This window comes from Sapajus apella, unplaced genomic scaffold (genome assembly GCF_009761245.1).
Source record: "Sapajus apella isolate SASKATOON/1434 unplaced genomic scaffold, GSC_monkey_1.0 scaffold95, whole genome shotgun sequence".
NCBI classification, from domain to species: Eukaryota; Metazoa; Chordata; class Mammalia; order Primates; family Cebidae; genus Sapajus; species Sapajus apella.
The window spans coordinates 481,993-503,379 of record NW_022437035.1 but is presented as its reverse complement, the minus strand read 5'-3'; the positions used below and the strand labels follow the sequence as shown (position 1 = coordinate 503,379).

At 56.5% G+C, this 21,387-nt stretch overlaps 1 protein-coding gene and 1 long non-coding RNA gene across 2 annotated transcripts in view; one reads left to right on the top strand and one right to left on the bottom strand.

Annotated features, from left to right (window-relative positions):
• Positions 1-21,387, bottom strand: part of BCR (BCR activator of RhoGEF and GTPase) — a 138,795-nt gene that overhangs the window by 18,537 nt on the left and 98,871 nt on the right. The window contains exons 9-16 of the mRNA XM_032256618.1: positions 13,982-14,103; positions 12,900-13,068; positions 10,792-10,911; positions 9,899-9,974; positions 8,368-8,472; positions 7,580-7,654; positions 4,739-4,836; positions 2,267-2,398 (exon numbers count right to left, since the gene is read on the bottom strand). Of these exons, the coding sequence (XP_032112509.1) occupies positions 2,267-2,398; positions 4,739-4,836; positions 7,580-7,654; positions 8,368-8,472; positions 9,899-9,974; positions 10,792-10,911; positions 12,900-13,068; positions 13,982-14,103 (897 nt within the window). The remainder of the gene's footprint in view (positions 1-2,266; positions 2,399-4,738; positions 4,837-7,579; positions 7,655-8,367; positions 8,473-9,898; positions 9,975-10,791; positions 10,912-12,899; positions 13,069-13,981; positions 14,104-21,387) is intronic.
• LOC116535523 lies at positions 3,473-20,083 on the top strand. The gene is made up of 3 exons (XR_004262236.1): positions 3,473-3,484; positions 14,121-14,126; positions 19,883-20,083. It is a non-coding gene; the product is annotated as an uncharacterized LOC116535523 (long non-coding RNA).

Genomic DNA, 21,387 nt, shown 5'->3' with positions numbered 1-21,387 from the left:
GGTTGCACTGAGCGGAGTGGGGGTGACGAAGACTCTCCTTGACTGAACCTATGTGGTCCCTCCGGCTCTTTATTCTGGCTAGATCCCATCCCTGGGCATGTTCTCAAGAGCCCAATTTTTGCAAGAATCCTGCTAAGTCAGTTTCGCCAGAGCCCCCTGCACCTGCTATCTGATCAGATTCCTCATCCCATGCCGTCCCCAGGGCATATCTATCCCTCTGGCCTGTCTACAGCGAGATTCCTGTCAGGTCGGTTTCACCAGAATCCCTCTCCCCTCCGGAGCGTGCTTCTTCATGATTTTCCATCCATCAACCCTACCCTGCCTCTCAGCTGTAAGTTCCCACTGGTCCATGTGAATCCGGCACTGGGCCCCTTTCTAGGCTGAGGTCTTTCCCCCATCACAATAGCTAAAATAAAATCTGCTTTTACCACTTTAACTGCTGTCCAGCTTGGGTTTTTCTTTGATACTTACTGCTCTCCTCTTCCCTAGGATGGGGTGGGGCGATGGGCCAGCACCCCCAGACTCAGAGGAAAGCACAGGTTATGTGCATAAATACTTCCGTGGCATCACAGAAAAGGGTTTCAACAGAGGGCCTGACATGGTAACACAGGAAGAGGCATGTCAGCTCTTTTCTTTTTCACTGAGACTACCAGTTACTCAGCAACAGGACTCAGAGGCCCTGGTTCAAATACAGACACTCCCAGGACTCCCGTGGTTGAAGACTTGGATGAGTTGAGTCAATGGTTGGCAGAATCTGAACCGCCCTTTACCTGGCTTGATGAGCTGGAATAAGGGGACCGGCACCCAGGCTGTGACTGTTCCTGGGCTGAGCAGCGAGGCTGCGCCAGACGCAGGCTGGACTGTGGGGAGGAATGCTGTAGGCTGGTGGCGGGGGGGTGCAGATGGAAAACATGGAGAGGGAGAGGGAAGGGGGAGCGATGGGAGTGCTGCTGGCTTTGCAGTCTGCTCCCTCCACCTCCCTGAGGGCCTGGGGACCCTGATTCTGAGCAGGTCAGAGAAGTGTCTCCTGAGGGTCAAATGAGCTCTCTCAAAGATCTGCTGCAAGGACCAAATTAGAAAGCACGTGTGGCCAGGTGCAGTGGGTCAGGTCTGCATCCCAGGACTTTGGGAGGCCGAGGCTTGAACCTGGGAGGAGGAGGCTACAGCGGCCTGGACAAGAACAAAACTCTATCTCAAAAATAAAAAATATAAAAAATTAGCTGGGCATGGTGGGGCATGTCTGTAATCCCAACAACTTGGGAGGCTAGGGCAGGAGGATCGCTTGAGCCAAGGAGTTTGAGGTTGCAGTGAGCTATGATCCTGCCACTGCACTCCAGCCTGGGGGACAGAGCCAGACACTATCTCAAGAAAACAAAAAACAACCAAAGAAAGCATGTGCAAAAAAGCCTGAGCCGTGACCATCATCCAGACTATGACCAACACTTGACTGATGCTAAAACACTTCGGGGATCTCAAAAAAGACCAGCGCCAAGTGCTCTCTCAGGAGCGCTGTGGCCCATCTGCGTGGTACAATCTCTCACCATGAGAATCCACACAAAGGCTGGCAGAGTGAACGAGATAATGCAGTGGGACAGGGACAGGACTGCTGAGAGCAATTTTTAGCTAATTTATTTTGTTTTAGCCGGGTCTCACTATGTTGCCCAAGCTGGTCTTGAATACCTGGGGTCAAGCAATCCTCCTGCTTCAGCCTCCTGAGTAGCTGGATTACAGGCATGCGCAAGAGGAGGCTTTTTCCTTTTAAACCTGACCTCAGTATAGGGAACACCAGGAGGCCCTGAGCCACTGAATTCCCTTATACGCTTCCAAGATAGAAAAACAGGCAGGAGCTGCACCTCCCAAGATGTGGCCAGCCAGGCCGGGTGGCAGGAAGGGGTGAAGCCAGCACTTAGTAAAGATTAGAAGATCGGCACAGGATGGGCCAATTTCAGCCCAGGGCACCGCCTAACCATTCTGCTTTTAGGTTCTCCTAAGGCCAGGCAGGAACTGAGGCCCCAGCTGCAAAACCAAGTTGAATGAAAATTCTTTGGGGATGAGGCAACCCAACAGACATGCAGACAGAGGGCCATCCATCAAGACCCATCAAGGCCCACGCAGGCACCAGCCCAGGTCTCCCACGGTGGATGTTTCAGAGCCACAGCTGCCCACACCACCCCACCCTGGGTGCAAGGCCACGTCAGCATCCCCAAGGGCCACATGAAAAAGGACACCATGCATCAGGCAGGGATGGCAGGGACGGCAGCCTTACCTGGACCTGGCCCTTCCCCATGAGTCTGTCTGTGCTCTCGCCGTCCTCCTTGGGGATCTTCGTCTTGTTGTAACACTTTTCATAGCACAGTATCCTCAGGGTCTGGGAGCCCTCCAGCTCGATCTCAAATTCCTGCGGCCCCGAGGGAGAAGGTGAGTCCAGTGTGAACAAACAGGTCAGCGTTATGGCCAAAGGGGCCTCTGAACCGAGGCTCTCCCTGCTGCCCTGGCTGCCCCAGAGGGACCGATGCCTGCGACCCTCCTCCTGTAGTCCTGGGACGCATAGACGTGTCCCCTGTAAGCATCCCTGGCATCAGACTGTGGCCCAGCCTGCATGCTTCCCGAAGATCCGACGGGCTCTCAAACCTAATCCAAACTCCTAACACCAGCATCTCAAAGGGTTATCCCCACACCAACTGTCTCAGAATCTCCAGGGTGCCCGTCAAAAGATAGTTTTATGGGCCAGGAGCGGTGGCTCACACCTGTAATCCCAGCACTTTGGGAGGCTAAGGCAGGCAGATCACTTGAGACCAGGAATACGAGACCAACCTAGCCAACATGGTAAAACCCCGTCTCTACCCTAAAAATACAAAAATTAGTCAGGCATGGTGGTGCATGCCTGTAATCCCAGCTACTTGGGAGGCTGAGACATAAGAATTGCTTGAATCCAGGAGGCAGAGGCTGCAGTGAGCCAAGATCATGCCGCTGCACTCCAGCCTGGGCAACAGTTGGAGACTCTCCCTCAAAAAGCAAGAACAACAAAAAAGATATTTCTATGGACTCTGGATGATAACGATCTGTCGATGTGGGTTCACTTTTATGGTAGTGAGACTATTCTGTAAGACATTATCATGGTGGATACACATCATTCTACATTTGTCAAAACCCATAAAATGTGTAACACCAAGAATGAACTCTACCTAATGTCAACTATGAATTCTGGGTGATCATGATGGTTCACTGTGGGCTCATCAACTGTAACGAATACCCCACTCTGGTGTGGGGCGTCCGTAACTGAAGTGGGGGGCAGGGGTATATGGGAAAAACTGCTCCCCTAGCTTTCAAGTTGTCTGCCATGGATGTGTGGTGTTAACTTTCTACTCTCAATGATGGTGCCACTGGTGAATCTGCACTTCACACCGAGGTGCGCATGCATGGGTTCCTGGTGGGGCAATGGAGGGTGAGGGGAGAAGAAAGCAGCAGGAATTTCTGAACCTGAGTGAGTGAGAGAGAGAGAGAGAGAGAGAGGGAAAGGGAGAGGGGGAGGGGGAGAGAGAGAGAGAGAGAGAGAGAGAGAGAGAGAGAGTGTGTGTGTGTGTGTGTGTGTGAGAGAGAGAGAGAGAGAATCCCTGAGCCCAGACCTTCATGGACAGTGAGGGTGGTGGAGGTGACCTGCTACAATCTAACCCTCACACCTTCACGCCTCCCTGGAGCTCCCGTCACTGCCTGGCACCTGAACCTTTTACACACCGCCTGGCACCCCTCTCTTGTTGTCTCTGCTGGGCCATGGCCCTCTTGCTCTCTGCAAAGGTTTATTCGATGGATCCCATATGGCTCTTATCCCCCGCACATCATAGCTGCCGCTTAGCCCTTTCACAGGGGAGCTACAACAACTAGGTAATTTTACGGAGCTCCTGTGCCCTTATACTATCCAACAACATATCTAAACTGATCAAAGAGTAGTGGATGCTGAGAAAGGAGACCTGGGTTCCAGCCTCCCTGTCCACTCCACCAGCCTCATGACCCATGTAGACCAAGCAGCCTGGGGGCTCCAGGCTTCCTCCTCTGCAGGAGACGGGGTGGGAGGCGGCTCTCTGCAGGCCCAGCCATCTCTACTTGCACCATCAAGAATGAGACCATCGAGGTCACAGCTGCTGCAGAAGCTGGGAAATGGCACCTCTTATGGATCTGGGGACTTAGTCAATACTGGCCTCTCTGCAATCTTTCCCCGACTCCCAGAAGGGCAGGGCCAAATGGCTAAGTGACTCACGCAGCAGCTCTCCAAGGTGGAGGAAGGCACAGCGACACACAATACAAACCCAACACCCCGAGACAAGCAAGCAGGACCCTGCAGTACCTGTCCCAGCCCTACCAGCAGAGCCCCAGGCTTCCGCAAGCTAAGAGGGTCATGGGAGCTCATTCCAACTTCTGCGGAAAAACACTATGGAAACTACCAAGTAAACAGAAGCGATAACAAAGGCAGACAAAAAGCCCTTTCAAGTCTCCTTCCAAACACCTTCAGCAAAATAGGCTGCTGCTTTTGATGATGGGGGTGGGTAAGATTCTTAGGAACGGAGATAAAATCTCTTAGACACGTCACCTCCTGGCCCTGAATTCCAAGAGATTCCTGGAATTCAGCAGCATTGCCTTTGGGGGAAGCCCTCAGGGAGCCCCTGAAGGTTTAGATTCTCTCCAGTGGAAAACATCCTGTGACCGGCTGGGAGGCCGGGCCCTTGTGGAATCAGCTCCTCACCTCGTTCCAGTTTGGCTCAGCTGTGTCCCTGTAGACGCGCGTCTTTGCTTTATTCACAAAATACCCAAAGGAATCCACCTCCAGGGTGCAGTACAGATCTGTGGGAAGAAAGGGACATGGAGAAGGTGGCAGCTCTTTTCCACATCAGCCACATGGTCTATAAGAGCAGGTGTTATTTGAAGAATCTGGAAAAAAAAATGTTTTAACTTTCTTTTTAAAAATAAAACACCAAATGGGGTTCTGGCATGAACACCAGCACCTCATGCGACACTCCTGCCTGATCTGTAAAATTTCCCTGGGTGCAGATGGGAAACGGGACCTCCCACAACATTCATTCACGCAGTCAGTCCACAAACCACAGCTAAAGCCCCTACGATGAGAAGGGCCCTGCACTGGTGGGGACAGAGAGGCGTACATGCCATCGTCACACAGTGGGTGTGAGCCACAGTGACACCACAGCAGAGGCCAGACGTCTGGGGGATGTGGGAAGCTCCTACAACCAGGGCAGACCCCGCTCGAAGTATTATCGGGCAAAGAGCGAAGGCAAAGGGCACCCCAGGCCACTGTGGGGCACAGGAAGCAGCTCAGTGCTGGGGAAGCCGTGGAGTGCAGGAAGGAGGGAGGGAGATGAGGCTGGGGGAGAGTGGGGCTGGGCTGTGGGCAGTAAGTGGCAGGGTGGGGTTTGTATTTTAGAAAAACCACCTGAGTGGCTCACGTTTGTAATCCCAGCACTTTGGGAGGCCAAGGCGGGGGGATCACCTGCGGTTAGGAGTTCAAGGCCAGTCTGACCAATAGGGAGAAACCCCATCTCTACTAAAAATACAAAATTAGCTGGGTGTGGTGGCGCGTGTCTGTAATCTCAGCTACTCTGGAGGCTGAGGCAAGAGAATCACTTGAACCCAGGAGGTGGAGGTTGCGGTGAGCTGAGATAGTGCCATTGTACTCCAGCCTGGGCAGTAAGAGCAAAACTCTGTCTCAAAAAAAAAGAAAAAAAGAAAAACCACCTGAGAAGGGGGATGGAGAGGCCTGGTGGTGGGGACCCTTTCTGCAGTGACATCCAGAGCTACAACCAGGGAGGAGGCCACAGCCAGGGCCTGGCCAGGCAGCCAGAGACGATCAAGAAGCCTCACTGATGGAGAATGGCATTTAACAGAGGGAAAGTGGACGCAGTATCTGGTGTGGCCGCAGGGGTGGATGGTGGTGCCCCTCAAAGGAACAGGACGTAAGAGGAACAAGTTTGGGGGCCATGAATAATAGGTTTGGTTTGGGGAGGGAAGGTTGAGTGCATGGGACATTGAAGACATAGAAAGAAAGGTAACAGGGAAGCAAGGACAGACAGGCCCGGGACCGCAGGGCAGCGTGCGGCGTCACCCTGCACTGCTGCTCACAGACAGGACACTGGAGGAGAGGCAGGGATGGAGGAAGGCCCATGAGGGAAACACCAGCGTTTATGAGGTCGCCAGAGACGGGGCCCAGGGGAAAGATTATGTGTGTTACAACGCTATGGAGGTGTAATCTGCATGTCATATAATTCATTCATTCCAAGAGTAGGGTTTGAGGATTTTTAGCAAATTTAAACACTTGCGCAAACAGCACCACAATCTTCACGACACTGCTCTCAGCTAAAAAGTCCCCTTGGGTTCATCGGCAGTAAGTTCTTTCTCCCAACCCCGTCCCTCAACAGTCACTGGTAAGCTTTCTGTCTCCATATTTTGCTGTTTCTAGAAACTTTTTTTTTTTGAGATGGAGTCCTGCTCCCTCACCCAAGCTGGAATGCAGTGGCACAATCTTGGCTCACTATAACCTCCGCCTCGTGGGTTCAAGTGATTATCCCGTGTCAGCCTCTCAAGTAGCTGGGATTACAAGCGCCCACCACCTCACCTGGCTAATCTTTGTATTTTTAGTAGACACGGGATTTCATCATGTTGGGTCAGGCTGGTATCAAACTCCTGAGCTCAAGTGATCCACCTGCCTCAGCCTCCCAAAGTGCTGGGATTACAGGCATACCACCGCTCCTGGCCTCTAGAAACTTATATAGTGCAACTGATGTTGCCTAGTCTTCACTGTTCTGACGGCTCCAGCAGCTGGGGGAGAACCCCACTTAGAGGGCAAGGTAAAAAAGAGTATTGGGGGCCGGGCACAATGGCTCACGCCTGTAATCCCAGCACTTTGGGAGCCCGAAGGGGGCGGATCACAAGGTCAGGAGTTCAAGAATAAGCCTGGCCAGCATGGTGAAACCCCATCTCTACTAAAGATACAAAAAATTAGCCAGGTGTGGTGGCACATGCCTGCAATCCCAGCTACTTGGCAGGCTGAGGCAGAACTGCTTGAACCTAGAAGGTGGAGGTTGCAGTGAGCCGAGATAGCTCTGTTACACTCCAGCCTGGGTGACAGGACGAGACCTTGTCTCAGAAAAAAAAAGAAAAAAAGGGTATTATTCATCCAGTGCGACAGAGCAGCCAAATCTGCTCTGCTGTGGGGTGAAGGTGTACTGCTGACTGCCCTCCTGGCTTGGACCCAAGACTCCCGGGCACTCCAGCTGCTGCCTGTCAAACTCCTTGTCAAGCCCCTGTGACCACACGATCCACCTGCAAGAGTCAGCTCACCGGCTCCCAGGATCTGAGACAGGCTCGGGAGACAGCAGAGACCACATCGGGAAAAACAATTCCAAACACCCAGAAGGCATCAAGCAGCATCAACGCTCCACCACGGCCAGTGATCAAAGGTGTCCCATGGTCATCTGAACAACCTCCCTGCTTCCCCACACCCTGGCCGATTAGTCCTTCCTGGGTGGAGAACCTGGCTCGGTCCGTGGAACTTCCTCCCCACACCAGTACTTACTTGAACTCTGCTTAAATCCAGTGGCTGAGTGGACGATGACATTCAGAAACCCATAGAGCCCCGGAGACTCATCATCTGTACAAGAGACCAAAGAGGTGAGCGTCTGTTGTCCCGGGAAAGGGAGGCAGGTGACCGGCTAACTCTGCTTCAGAGTCAACCATCCGGGAGACATGGCGTAGCTGCCATCTGCCCAGCACAAGGCAAGCCAGTGTCACGGGCCAAAAACACACCCATCATGATTTCTGTCTTGGGGATCTCAGGGTCCAGTTGACTTCACAACACAGGCAAACCAGGGACCCAAAGTGTAATAATGTTCCAAAGACAGCAGAGGGGGTTGGGGTGATGTGGACGTGGATGGGGTGTGTGTGGACAGGTGCGCATAGCATGTGCTGTGTGTGACTGAGCATATGTCCGACAGTGAATGCAAAACTCGGCTTGACCAAAGTGCCAACCAGCAAGTAGCGGGAGGAGGGAGGGCTGGGAGGATGCGAGTGGGGCCGGACCAAGGCATGGAGCATCGGAGGAGCGTCCGCTGTCGGCCTCGTGACTAGGAACGTGATTAGCCGCGCATCTCCTCAACCACCCAGCAGCAGCCACTCAGGGAGAAACCGCTCCTAACCCATTTCATCCACTCCTGGGAGGAGACAGCAGGCCCTAACAAACACCTCTTCCTTCCGAACCAAAGTCCATTAGTCCCAACAAAAGTGCTAACAGGAAGCGGGGGTCAGACCTCAGGCCAGCTGCCTGCCCTCCCTGCAGGCGCCCTGTGTGCAGAAGGACAGACCCACCTTCCTTGTTGATGGTCAGTGGAATGCTGTGGACCGTCTGCAGTTTGACACACGAGTTGGTCAGCATCTGCAGCTCCACGGATGTCAGGGAGAAGCTTTTGAAACCTGGGAGGTTGGAAGAGAGGTGCACCAACTGGTCATTGCGCTTCTTGGCCCTCCAGCCCCTCCCCCTGGACCCACACCACATCCTGGGGAAGGGGTATGGCAAGAACTAGTGCCAGGACTTGGAGGCTCAGGAGAGGGCACTTGGCTCCCAAGTGCAGTGCTGGTCCAGCAGCAGAGCAAGGTGTGGCTCTGGAACGCCCAGGCCTGGAGGAGTCTTGGCGTGAGACTCACAAACACACACGTCACACGCTACCTATGCTGAGCCACAAGGCAGGTCTGAGAATAAGCGGCTGGTCGGGGAGCACCTCCCTGTGAGGTCTTCCCAGACAGACAGCAGCCACAGCTCTGCCTCCATTTCTCCACCAGGTGAGGAAAAGGGGCTTATTTCTGGATATAATGCTCAACGGGAAACAGATGCTGCCACTCTAGAAATGGCTGGGACTCCCATGTTATGACAGGAAACCCAGGGCCAGGAGCACTGGCAGGGCTGCTCGAAGCTCCTCATTGCCCCAGACCACGGGGGCAATGGCGGCTGAGACGTGGCTCTGCATAGGTGAGAAGGATGAGCCTGAGGGGATGGGAGGTCAGGCCATGTCACAGGTGCACAGAGCCCCTGCCCAGCATCCCTGTGAAAAATGATGATTTGCAGGTAATGGCCCACAGCTGTGGGAGGACCAGGCCACCTGGATATGGTGCTCAGCCCAGCTCCCCCTGCAAGAGGGACAGTGGCATACAGAGCGTCAGTGAGAACATCTAGGTAAGGATGGTATGTGAATCCCAAACCTCCAAGGAGGAAACTGGGTGTGCCTTCCCCTCCCGGCCCCTGACGAACACAGGAGAGAAGGAAGGAGCGCCCTAACAGAGGGAAGTGCCCAGAGAAGGAAGGGGCTGCCCCAGAGGGAGGGAGCACCCCTGTGCTGACAGCAGGTAGCCGGGCCATGTGGACCGGGCAGCGGGGCCAGCACAGTGTGGCTACCCAAGTGGGCCCAGCCAAGGGCCCCTTTAGCCTCAGCACCTACTGGGGCAGGGAAGGCCTGGGGGAGCACAGGGCAGATGAGGGGAAATGGGGGAGGCCAAGAAAATGGGGTGGTGGCAGGGTCCCGGAAAGGCCTAGGGGGCAGGCCAGGGGGTGGGGTGTATGTGCAGCAGGCTGGGGAAATGAATGCCCAGGGGATGGCGGCAGGATAGGTGCGGGGTGTGTCCAAGTGAAAACGCGGCGCCATTAGACGGTCAGGAGTGGAGCGACAAGACGGCTGGGAGGCCTACGGGGACGGCCGTCTCCAACTTGTTTTCTAAATGGGCCCTCCACCTAACACTTCACTTGATAAAACCACTCAAAACAAAAACAGAGGTTTCAAGCCACAGGAGCTGCCAGCCTGGCCCTGGTGTTTCGAAGCCCAGCCCTCTCAGGACAGAGGACACTCACACTTCTTCTGCTGCTCCCGGATGTTCTCCCTCCACTCTGCACGCTCATAGTCAGAGGAGATCAGGAACGTGTAACTCTAGGGTGGGCGAGAAGAACAAACCCAGTTATCTCCACCCTGGCTCTGCGAATGCCCGGCCGGCCTGGGGTACCTTGGAATGCGCAACCCACACCTCCAGCTGGCTGGAGCCCAGTGGCCAGGTGTGCTCACAGCCCGGAATGTCGCTTCTGGCACTCCCTGCCCTTCTTGCCAGCTGGGTGTCACAGCACCTCTGGCACAAGCTCTTGCCCAAACTACACGTGTGAGGGTGTGATGCCAGCAGAGGTGCACAGCTAAGGGACATGGAGGTGACCAGGTGGGAACTGCAGAGGTGAAGGTTGATCTAGACCTGACCTCCTGCATTCAACCCACAAGCCCCACACTAGCCCAGAGACAAGGCTTCTGCAGAGTCCACCAGCTGCCTCTCCTGGCCAGCCTAGAAAACAAGCCATTCTGCACGTTGACAGGTGCGTGTCATGCCCCTGGAAGGAAAGGCCCAGGCTACAGACGGCACCAGGAACCAGACTCAGGACAGAAGGTGCATCTTTGACCCTCAAGGCCCCGGGACAGCATCCCTGTACCAAGGACCAGGTCTGCACAAACCTGCTAGGTGCCCCTGTCCTATACCCACCTTGGAGACCCAGCCCACTCCCAGCTGTGGAAGCTGAGCCAGCTGCCACTCAACCTGAGGGCTGTGGCCCAAAACCCCAGAAAAAGGAACGAGTGTGCTTGCATGCGCCATGCTGGACAAGCCTCTCGGCGCAGGGTGCATCCAAGTGAAAATGCGCTGCCATGAGACAGTCAAGAGCCCATCCCAGGCCAGAAGAGCAGGAGGGGCCGGCGTGGCGGGGCTCACCTTGCCGTTACGGCTGTGTACCCTGAAGGCCATGCTGGGAGACATGAGCAGCAGCAGCGACTCCTGCTCCGACAGCTTCTTCTTCAGCCTCTCCGTGGCCTTGCTGCCCTTGTTCGCCCTCTGTGGGGAGATGCCACAACCTCACCTTCGCATTCCAGCGCCCCATACAACGCACTCCCGCTCCATCCACCCCCACCACCAGCAGTGTTCAGCCTGCAGAGGGCGAGAATCCTGTGTCTCCACTCAGCAGAGCCCAGGGCCCCAGACTGCTGCTGGTGGTGGCCTTTGGAGGACAGGACAGCCTTGTTACAGGGTCAAGGCACGGCACACGCTGCGGGACATGCTTGGAGCCTTTCTTGGAGGAACGAGGTCTTTCCTCTCATAAGGGTGGAGAGAAGAGACTCACAAACAACCCTGCCTTTCATTTTCTCCCCAATTCAGACAATGTCCAGGGGGCTGTTGCGACCTAGAGGGTCCCTCACCCGCTCCCTAATCCAGTTAGATTTCCACATTGGGCCCAGTGGGCATATTTGTGGAGGTCCCAGCAGAAGGGCAGACGACTCTCAACAGAACATGGACAGGTGAGCCCTTCCTATGTTGAGCTGTGTGGATCCCTCTAGAAGCCACTATCCTTGGGGAGAAAATGTGCTGCCTGTCACCAGATAGGGCCCCTCCCATCCCCCAAAGAGCTGAACATGGAGAGTGCAGTAGTCACACTCAACAGGCCTCAGCTGCCCTCAGGGTGCGGCACCGGCCCCTACTCTGCATGGGGACAGCCCACCACGTAGGCCACAGTCCCACAAGGACGAACAAGACAATGTTCACCCCAGTCTTGAAGCTCCCCTGTGCTCCTAAGTGTGCTGGGTTTGGGTGCAGCAGGCTGGGCAGCTGGACAAGGGCTGAGGACTCCGGTCCCGCTGTGTCCACCCTACCTGGGCGTCCCTGGGCCCGGGCCCAACCTTTTTGCCACCCACCTCCTCTGGCCTAGCTAACCAGATTGAGGGGCTTGTCCTCACCATTTTTACAGTCTTCAAACATCTCTGGAGAAAACTAAGTGCCTGTAGTCCCAGACACCTGGAGGGGTGGCACCCCCACCTGGGCCTGGCCCCCCTCAGGGTAGCTGAGCAGGGGACAACCAGCCCCTCCCCTAGGCCCCGCATCCTGAACCATTCCAAGCCCTCCAGCATCTGGCTGTGACTTTCTCCGGTGACTTGGCACTTCACCCACAAAATGGAACCACAAAGCAAAGGGCGCTGCCTGGGCATCAGGAGACCACACACTTGAACTCAAGCCAGTGGCCAGAGGTGAGAACCCAGAAGCCTCTCTCCCGCCTGGCTGACTGAGCTCCTGCATTCCTGCTGCTTCCTTAGAAGGACCATCCAGGCATTTGCCTGTGAACTTAAAGTGTCCACACCCCATTCCTTAGAAACACTGTTAGCTGTCATGCATGCTGTCTCTATCTCTCTGACTCTTCACTTGTGCCTCGTGTGACCCAGGGACAGAGGCCTGCCCTCCCTCCTCATGACACCTCCTTGTCCAAAACCTGTAGGTAAAAAATCTCGGAACTAGTTTCCCATGGTGGTGGTGTGTTTCCGAAAAGCGAGGCGGTGTTTTCCTAGGTCATGTTTTCCCAGGGATGCCGGTGAAAACAGATCAGGCTCCCAGTGCCACAGCAATGGCCAGGCAGGCATAAACTGGACACAGTTCAAACTTGCCAGTGTAAACACGTTTCCCTCGTGAGGGACCCCTGGTCACAGATGAGATAACTAAGCATGCGGCCGTCCACCAGGTATGAGAAGTATCCCGTGAAAGGCACACTGCAGAGGCCACGACCGGTTCCCTCCGTTCTTCTGGAAGGCCGGGTTGGCAGCCCCTCTGGTATGGTGCTCCGCATTAAGCTGAGGGTTCTCAGAATAATCGGGCACCTAGCTGTGCCCAGATGCCCAGCCCTCCAAGACCTGAGAGCTCATACATGTCCCAGAGACCAGACCTGGGGCTCAGAGGCCTGACAGAGAGAGCACCTGCTGGCCGTGTGTGGGGGCTGCTGCCCAATAAGAAGACCACACAGAGCCCGGCCCTGGCTTCCCCCACCTCCCCCTGCCATGCACCTTCTCTCTCTGAATGTCACTCTTGATCTGGGAGATCTTGATCTTCAGAGCGTCCAGCTCCTCGTCCGGCACCAGGGGGATGTTGGGCACTGCCTCCGATTCGTCCACCATCTGGAAGCTGAGGTCCGTGAGTGGAATGTACCATTTGCAGTCGTACTGCTGGGTTTTGCTGGGGGTGGGGAGAGAAGAACACTGACATGCACCAACTACCTTCCACGGCTGATGTCACTGCTGTCAAGAACCCAAGAGCCGTGTTCCTGACCACACATGGTTTACCCGACCTAAACCCAGCCCGTGTTCCACGTCACCGACTGGGATGAAGCCACTGGCAGGCGCTGGTGGCCCCAGCCTCAGCCTCAGTGATTCCTGGGAACAGACACTCTGAACACGTGATCCCAGGCCCCAGGCATCTCAGGAGTCTAGATGCATCTTATCCTATGCTGACGCTAAGGTGGAGGGCTCATGTGGGAGCACGTCAAGGCTGCACGGTGACAGGACAGGACTGAAGTCCACCCCCAGGGCTGTAGGAGTTTCAACGACTGTAGATAAAGCTGGCGTCATCCCCTCGCCTGACAGATGGGGGAACTAAGGCTCTCCTCTGAGTTGACTGATTAAACCCACTCAGCAGGGCAGGATGTGGGGAAGAGCCTGTGCTGGTCTTCCCGGTGTGGCCTTCTTTGCTCCACTCCAACCTGGTGCGACCTGGGTGAACCCAATCCCCGGAGGGAGGAGGGGAGTGTGTGCAGGGCTACGCTGAGAATAGCTCAGAAGCCAACACCCAGCACTGCCCGCAGCCCTGACTTCAAACGGTCCGGAGGTGGCCTTTCTGCAACGCTCCTGGAAGTCATGGTTGGGTTTACCCCTCGCTACAGGAGTCCAAGCTGGTCCCCAGGATGCCCCATGACGTCTCCTGCTAGTGACAATCTTTAACCTGGAGCCTGGCATTGTGCCCAAGTAGCAACGGAAGGTAAAAAGAGCACCTAGCTACATCACTGCTGGCCTCCGCCAGGACGGACCCTCCACGCCCTGAAGCGTCAGCACAGACGGGGTCGCCGCCGGGATGGGACCACATCATTACTCACCCTCCGCTCTGTTTCTTGAGCTTGGTGCAGAGAAGCAGGTCGGTGAAGAGGAAGACATGGCGCAGCTTGCGGGCCCCCTCCACCAGCTCCACCATGAAGCTGTCCTTCAGCAGCTGCCGGTGCTGCGGGCACAGGGAAGGCCGGGGTCAGGGCCAGCCTGGGGTGATGGGTGGGGTGTGTTCGGCCCTCCCAGCCCAGCAGGAGCAGGCTAACCCAGAGACGTTCTCTCTGGGAAGATTTCACTCCTTCCACATCTGCCCCTCACACTTTCCAGAACGTTTTGTTCATCTCACAGTCCTGCTGACAGATCAGGGCTTATGTGTAACTTCCCTGTTCAACAAATTTCCCGGTCCCTCCTGTGTGCTCAGCCTTTGGAAGAGGGCGAGAGGATGGGGGAGGGGGAGGTAATGGCTGTGGGTCTGGAGGGGCACACAGCCAAGTAAACGGTCTGCTGTGAAGACGGGTGATGGGAGGACCCACTTTAAACAGGGCAGCCAGTGCCTCTCTGGGGTGGCAGGTGGAGATCTAGAATTGGCAAGAAGCCAGCCGTGCCAGGAGCAGGTATTTCTGAAGAGGGACCATGTCAGGCACAGGCCCTGTGGTGGGAAGAGCTTGGTGCTGGAGGTTCAGTGTGGTCTGTGGGTGGAGATGGGCCCCGTGCACTCTGGAAGTGGCAGCCCTCGAGGTCACGGCAAAGGGTCGGGCCTGGTTCTGAGGGCAGCAGGAACCCGGGCCCATGCCTGGAACTCCTGGTCCTCCCAACTAGACAGGATGGGCAGGGTCCCCGGTGTGCGGGGGCCACACCTCTGACGCCTGCCTGGACACCCGAAGCCCGAGAGCAGGGTTAAAGCGGAGCGCAGGTGGGGAGCTCAGGGCAGGGGCACAGGCTGCTAATAAGCCGCGTGCCTTTCTGCCTCTTGGTCTGCATCTGAAAGGCAAGGGTTGGTCCTTCTTGCTCAAGAGGCTGCTGAATGGGCATGTCTAGGTAAGTCACCCCTGCCTGGTACCTCACAGGGTTGGGCACTATGCAGAGGGCATGGGGACAGGATGAGAGGCTGTCGCAGCAGCCTTCCCCATGCTGGGACCAGAGCACTGCATGAGGACATCGCCTGAATTATTTGATCCAATCCCTACAACAGCCTGGAGGCAGGTCCTTAATGAGAAAACTGGGCTTCAGCGAGGCCCACACTGTCCCAGGCAGCAGAGAGCAAGCGGCAGCATTCACAGGTCTCTACACTCAGGAGCCCACAACCTCATGGGAGAAAGACCAAGTGTTTAGAGGGCACCCAGCCCCCCTGGTCTCAGGGAAAGCTCACAGGGAGGACGACCCCCGCCCTGTGCTGAGAGCCAGTGGGTCTCAAGGGAGTCACCTCAACAGAGGGTGTGAAAATTCAGTCTCCCCACAGGAGCTGCATCTGTCCCATCTCAAGAAGTGATGAGGTCCTGTGCTCTGGGTGAGCCAGGCTGGTTCTGGGGCCAGACCAGGCGCCTCGCCCTGCTGTCACTTGCAGGCTGAGGTTCTTCTCAGGGAGCCTCTGTCTCTCTGAACTCTCCTGCACTCTGGGGCCGGAGGCAGCAGAGCTCCCCATTAGCATGTACAGTCTGGGCCAGGCCTCCGACACTCTCAGGGTGGAGGCTGCATGTCACCATCATAAGCAGCTTGGCTCACGACAGCCAGCCGGCTCTGATGGGGGGAACGATGACTTATGCAGGGGCCGCTGGTGCCCATAAGTGGAAGGCTAGGAAGGTTGCCGGCGTGCCAAGGCCGTGACTCACAGGCACTCACCCACACCCCACCTGCCGAGGGCAGACAGCCACCTGGTGACAGCACCCACAGGAAGCAAGAAACAGCATGTGCACCTGGAGAAACATCAGGCAGAGCTGGAGCACTGAAGCTGGGTAATCCCCACTGATGGGTCCGCAGCGGGGACCAGGTCTGGGTAGGATCCTAGGACACCGAGGTCCTTAGGGAAGGACTGCAGGATGTCTGCTTGGCAGGGACACAAGAAAGGGCCTCCCTGCCAAGGAGGAGGGGTCTCAGGCACCTTCCCTGTGGGGCACTAACGGGGCTGGACGGCCGGCAGCCTTCTTCCTACAAAGGCGCTGAGCTTCTCGCCATCACCAGCAGAGGGCACCCCATGCTCAGCTCAGAAGCCGCAGACCCGGCCCACTCTGCCTGTGTGCCAGGAACGCAGCTGCCTCTCCAGCAGAGGTTCCCCGCAGCCCACCTCAGAGGCACCCTCGGCCTTCAGCAAGGCCACCGATGTCACACTGGACGCCTGTAGCACCCACATGCCGGCGTGCCACACTGAGAGGACCCAGGCCTGACTGTGGGGAGGACGTGGCCCCTCTGGAGTGTGGACTGCAGGCCCAGGAGGCTTGGACAGTGGACTCATGATTCTGGGCTACTCTTTTGATGCCACCACAGCCTCCAAACCCCCACCCACCCGTGCAGCTCTCATCTGAGAGAAGCCCTAATCCATAGGCACTCCAGCATGCCACAGCATCTCAGGCCCTGCTCTGCAGTCCCCATCACCCAGCCCCTGCCCTCCCAGCCCACACAGCACCAGCAAGGAGCTGGGAGGCCACGTGGCGTAGTTCACTGCCTGCCCAGGAGATGTCCCTCTCAGAAGTGCTCAGCAGCCTGGTCCCCGGCCCAGAGTACAGGATGCTCAGCCTTGAAATCAGCCCGGGCTTCCCTGCACAGTCCACTGGAGTCACATGCTTCAGGGCACATGGCTAGGGTGGACCGGGGCCACAGTCCTGACTGCAGCCCAAAGCCAGCATAAGGCCACGTGGCTGGAAACCACTGTCCCTACGGCTCAGCGTCTCTCCAGGGCAAACACCCCCAGCTGGAGCGGGGGGACAGAGAGGGCCGGGGCCTCACTGAGACCTGGGACGGCACCACGGTTCGGAGAGCTGGCTTGCCGGGCTGCGGGAGCCCGTGTGTGAAAAGGGCGCATCGGAGGATCCCATGTGTTCTGCGTCTGCGTCTCTGTGTGTCCCTGTGTGCATCTCCACATCTCCGGGTGTATCCACTCTCGTGTGAGTGCCTGAGTGTGTCCTTGTGCGTGGAACCCCATGCGGGCCTGTGGCCTGGGGAGGTGTGTGTGCCCATGTGTCACTGTGTGCCTCTCCATGTTTCTGTGTGTGTGTGTTCCCGTGCTAGGGCATGTCTCTGTGTGTCAGGCCTGTGTGTGTGCCCTGGTGCAAGTAACCCCGTGTGGGCATCATCCCCGTGTGTGCTGCAGGGCGGGGCAGTGGGAGAGTAGGCCCCCACTGGCAGGGCAACACTTCCTTTGGGGAGCCCCCCCTCCAACATCCCAGGTGGGTAACATCAGCTGGAAGAAATGCCAACTGCCTTCTTGAACGACTGAAATCATCATCCCCCCAGGAGGCCCCAGAAAGCAAGGGCAGCCTGCACCTTCACTATCTCAAGCCCCTCCTTCTTCTGAGCCCACCCTTCTCTGTGACGACGATGTTTCTTGGAGCCTGTTTCCTTAAACATGATGGGGTGAGAAAGACTGGTCTGCTGGCATGTTCTGAGGATTAAATGAAACTGCAACCCACAGGGCCTCATGCGGGGCTGTCGCCCTCTGCAGGTGGGAGCGTGACAGTCACAGCTTCCCGTGAATCATATCACTCACTCCTCACGAGGACTCTACAAGGCAGGCACCACTACCTCCATTTCTAAAGACAAGGAAACTGAGGCCCTGTGAGGTCACATGTGTGCCCTCTGTCTTCTGAGGAGGGGGTCGTGTCAGGCCGGTGGGCATGAGGAAGGGCACCTCCTTCCTAAGGGGACGTCCCTCTGGCCAGCCGCCTCCTCCGGCTGTCGCCAGTGCAGCATCACCTGCCGCCCAGGGCACAGCCTATCAGGGCCTTCCTGGAAAGGCCAGTCTGGAAGAAGCACACAGTTAGGGCTGAAACTTTCTGCCCCCCTCAAAAATCACACTGATGCCCTAACTCCTGTGGGATGGTATCTGGAGGTGGGGACTTTGAGAGGTAAGGAGGTGCAGATGAGGTCATGAGAGTGGAACCTACATGATGGGATTAGAAGAGGAAGAAAGAGAGGTCCTTATCTCTCTCCATGCCTACTCCCAGGCAGGCCATGTGAGGGTACAATGGGAAGGCGGCCGTGCTTCTCACCGTCCTCATCAGAATCTGACCACGCTGGCACCCTGGCCCTGGATCTCCAGCCTCCAGAACTGTGAGAGGTAAAGGTCTGTGTGTGGGCCTCCCAGAAGTCCGTACTTAATGAAGCAGCCCAAACCGACTACAACATGCTCCAGGAACCAGAGACCACGGTTCCACGGAGATGCTGGAACACTGCCCCAGGTACAAGAACTGCAGTTTAATCATCAACAAATCAGCAGTGCCTTGACTGGTGGGGCCAGGAAAAGTTGCCAAAGAACCCCACGTAGCAGCTAAGAAAGTGGAGACAGAACAGGGCCCAGGTGAAGACCAAGGGGGAGCTGTCAGCTGCTGGCTAGTGGGGGGCCCTGGAGGAGGCCGGTGGCCTCAGCCCTCGCTACCGTGCCCCCAGAGCAAAGGGCGCACCCCTGGAGACCTGGCTGACATTGCCTGTCAGTGGCCCTGTCTACGCAGAGATGTAGCAGGCTCCAGTGGTTCGGCAGTGGGACCAGGAGCAACGAGGGTCGCCAGACAGCCCAATACACACTGCAGCCGAGAATGAGGCCAAAGGTCCTGCTCGCCCTTCCCTCCCTCTCACCTGCTCTTGAACTGCCCTCCCTGCAGAGCAAATCTCTACTCTCTAGTCCCCAAGAAAGCCTCCCATGGCCCAGCTGGCCCAGAGTTTCCTATGCCCCAAGAGACACTGTGCCAGGAGGAGGGTAGGGCGGGGCCTGGGAAGAACACTGCCGGCTGAGAGCCACAGTCAGGGTGGCTGGTGGCAGCTAATGTTTGCCGAGCTCTTTCTGGGTGCCAAGAAGGTGTGAGAAGAGCGTGACGTAAAACATCTCTCACTCCACAGAACCCTCCCATGCAGCAGGCTCCGGCTCCACCACTTCCTGGAAAAAGAACAGCTCAGAGGTAAGCAACATGCCCACATTCCAGGAAGGAATTAGAACTTGGCCCAGACAAGCTGAGAACCCAAGCTTTGTTTGCAAATGTTTATGAAGGGCCCAGAAGGGCCTAGCCCTAGACGTGGGCACTAGCCTTGCCCCTGCAGCTTCTGTCTGGTGTCCAGTGGAGCTGAGAACCCCACCCATCCTGTATTCACCCCTGGGCTGGGCACCTCCCTCTCCATAGCACCCCTTGCAAACCATGCCAACAGGGTCTGGCCTCTCCAACTGTTCTCCAGCTGTTTATTTTTTTATTTTTTGAGACGGAGTTTCACTCTGTTGCCCAGGCTGGAGTGCAGAGTGCAATGGCACGATCTCCGCTCACTGCAACCTCTGCCTCCTAGGTTCAAGCAATTCTCCTGCCTCAGCTTCCCGAGTAGCTGGGATTACAGGCATGTGTCACCATGACACGCTAATTTTGTTATTTTTAGTGGAGACAGGGTTTCACCATGTTGGCCAGGCTGGTTTTGAACTCCTGACCTCAAGTGATCCACCTGCCTTGGCCTCCAAAAGTGCTGGGATTACAGGTGCGAGCCACCACGCCCAGCCTGTTCTCCAACTCATTAATCATCAACTGATTAAAAGACCTTGGTTCTCCTCTGCCAGAGCCTCACCACCTCTCAGCCTCAAGCCTACACCGGTGGTGCCTCCCTGATCCAGAGCCTTCCTGCAGCTCCCGTTTGGACTGCTGCCTGCGTTCTTCCTACGGAGGGGTCTCTGGGATCCCAGGGGCAGAGAACGGGTATTGGAGGTCAGTGCCTGGCTGGCTCTTGGGAAACAAAACATCCCAACTGCATCATCCACTATGCTTCCATAGTGGGTGCTGAGCAGCGCATGGTGCAAGGCTCCAAGGAGACGGACTGGCCACCACGTGGGGAGTCAGCCAGCAGTGAGGATCGGTGATCTAACTGTGAAGTTAATTCAGCTAAACAAATGAGCACCAGCCACCAGCCCTCAGAACCCGGGCCTGGAAAGAAACAGTGCCTACAGGATCCTTTGATCTGGTTATTTTGGGGAGGCTAAGGAGGCGTTTTCCTGGGCAGCAACTGTGGCTCATGGCCCCCAGGTGTGCTTGGGCCAGGACACTGTGAAGATGGGGTGCCTGCTGGCCACCATTCAGCATCAGAGAGCCACCAGGAATGCAGCCCAAGGTCACTCTTCCCCAAAGAACACAGCCCTGGAGCCATGGAATGTAGCTGAAAAGGGTGATGAGATTACAGGAGCCACAGGGGAGGGCTGGGGCAGCTGACCCTCAACAGGGCTCACACCTGTGCCTCTCCTTGATGTCAGACTTGCCCAGGCTGAGCAGGTAGCAGTGGGCCACCTCCCAGGAGGCCCAGCAGTGACCCAGGCTGACAGAGGCAGCTTTCCTCGACACCAAATGCCAGGGAAGCCAGAAACAGCACCGCACCCTTGACACACTCCCAGCAGGAGCGGCAGGGGATGGGGTGGTTGTGCAGAGCTGAAAGGGACATCTCCTCCTCCTTGTGACTCTTCCTACCTCCAGGTGTTGCAGGGACAAGAGGAGGGGTGGACCTGTCCTATCGGCTCACAAAGGAGGAAGGGAACCAAATAGTAACACATCTGAGGTGCTCACAGGGGACCCCTGGCCTCACTTGCATCCTGGCTTAGCTACTTGGTGGCTGTGTGACTGTGGGCAAGACACTCAACCTCTCTGAGTCACAGTTTCCTCATCTGTAAATGGGAGATCGCCTCTGACCGCACAGAGTTGTCATGAGGCACAGTTTCTCTCCCTTTGGGAACTTGACACTGTGTCATGTACCAAACTGAGAGATGCGCAGGAGAAAAGCTCAGGCCCCGCCCTGGCTGCAAATTCTAAGAGGAAGCGGCCTGCAGCTCCTGCCCTCTTTCCTGGCTGGTGACGTCAGGGGAGCTCTCCTGTCACCTCTGACACAGATGGCGCCATGCAGGCAGGTCACCACCCCTTCCTTCCATAAAGTCCCTCGAAGGCTGTGAAACCTGTTCGGTCTCAACACCCAGTGGAGGGGCCATGGACCATGCATCATTGCCCTCAGAGAGCAGGGACACCCAGGGAAGCAAAAGGGTGTCCCCAAATCAGTACACTGGTAAGCAGTAAGGGAGAGCGGAACCTGGCAGGGCTTTGCCCATCTGGCATCCTTCTTTCTGCATAAAGGACTGCAAACTCGCTGGGCAGTGCCAGGGGATACTGAGGAGGACGTCCAGGCTTGGAGCGGCCAACTGATTCGCAGCATCTGCCTCAGGAACGGCAGGGGCGGGGCACAGCAAGGCATCTGTCTATCATCCTGGCTTAGCCACCATCAAGCCACGTCCCTTGACGGG